The 621-nt window shown below is 56.0% G+C and overlaps 1 protein-coding gene across 1 annotated transcript in view; it reads left to right on the top strand.

Moving 5' to 3' along the window:
- Window positions 1-369: 369 nt before the first annotated feature.
- Window positions 370-621, top strand: part of LOC119330603 (UPF0183 protein At3g51130-like) — a 5,378-nt gene continuing 5,126 nt past the window's right edge. The window contains exon 1 of the mRNA XM_037603719.1: window positions 370-621. This exon is cut by the window's right edge and continues 8 nt beyond it. Coding sequence (XP_037459616.1) covers window positions 488-621 — 134 coding nt within the window. The 5' untranslated portion in view covers window positions 370-487.

Below are 621 nucleotides of genomic sequence, written 5' to 3'. Positions count from 1 at the left end.
CTTGTTTTTTCCCGGACCTCCAGAAATGTTATTTCATCACGAATTTTGCACGCGGGTCAAATATTCACCAATGTTTATCGCGAAAAGAATTCAAAAACATTTTAACTTTTTTTACTATTATTTTGAATTTTACTGTTCATCCAAATGCATGTGAGCTCGGAATTAAAAAAGCGCTTTCGAAAAAGAAAACCCTTGCGAGGAAGCAAATGTAACGTGATAAAACGTGAGCACAGGCAAGTAAGCAACCGGTGGCCTTGCCAAGTGTGAAGCCGGCGCCAACCTTACTGACAGGTGGGCCCCACGCCCGCGGTCCTCACACTGACAAGGCGGCCCCGCGCACCGTCCGTTGGCTTCTCGTTAAGCTAAACTACTAGTCGGCGAGAAGAAGGAATCGGAGTAGACGCAAGCCCACGCGAATCCCCGAACCCAATCGGAGCGACGAGAGGAACAAACCGGCCGACGAGGGGAAGGAAGGCCCGCCGCAGCGATGCAGACGCAGAGGTCGCCGGCGATGGTGGGGGGAGGGCCCGGGTCGGCGGTCGGGTCGCCGTCCCCGGCGACGGTGCCGGTGAGGCGGCGCTGCGAGGGCACGGCCATGGGGGCCGTCACCCTCGACCTCCG

Source organism: Triticum dicoccoides, chromosome 7A (assembly GCF_002162155.2).
Source record: "Triticum dicoccoides isolate Atlit2015 ecotype Zavitan chromosome 7A, WEW_v2.0, whole genome shotgun sequence".
NCBI lineage: Eukaryota > Viridiplantae > Streptophyta > Magnoliopsida > Poales > Poaceae > Triticum > Triticum dicoccoides.
The sequence above is the reverse complement of the archived record's forward strand: the minus strand, read 5'-3'. Positions and strand labels throughout refer to the sequence as shown.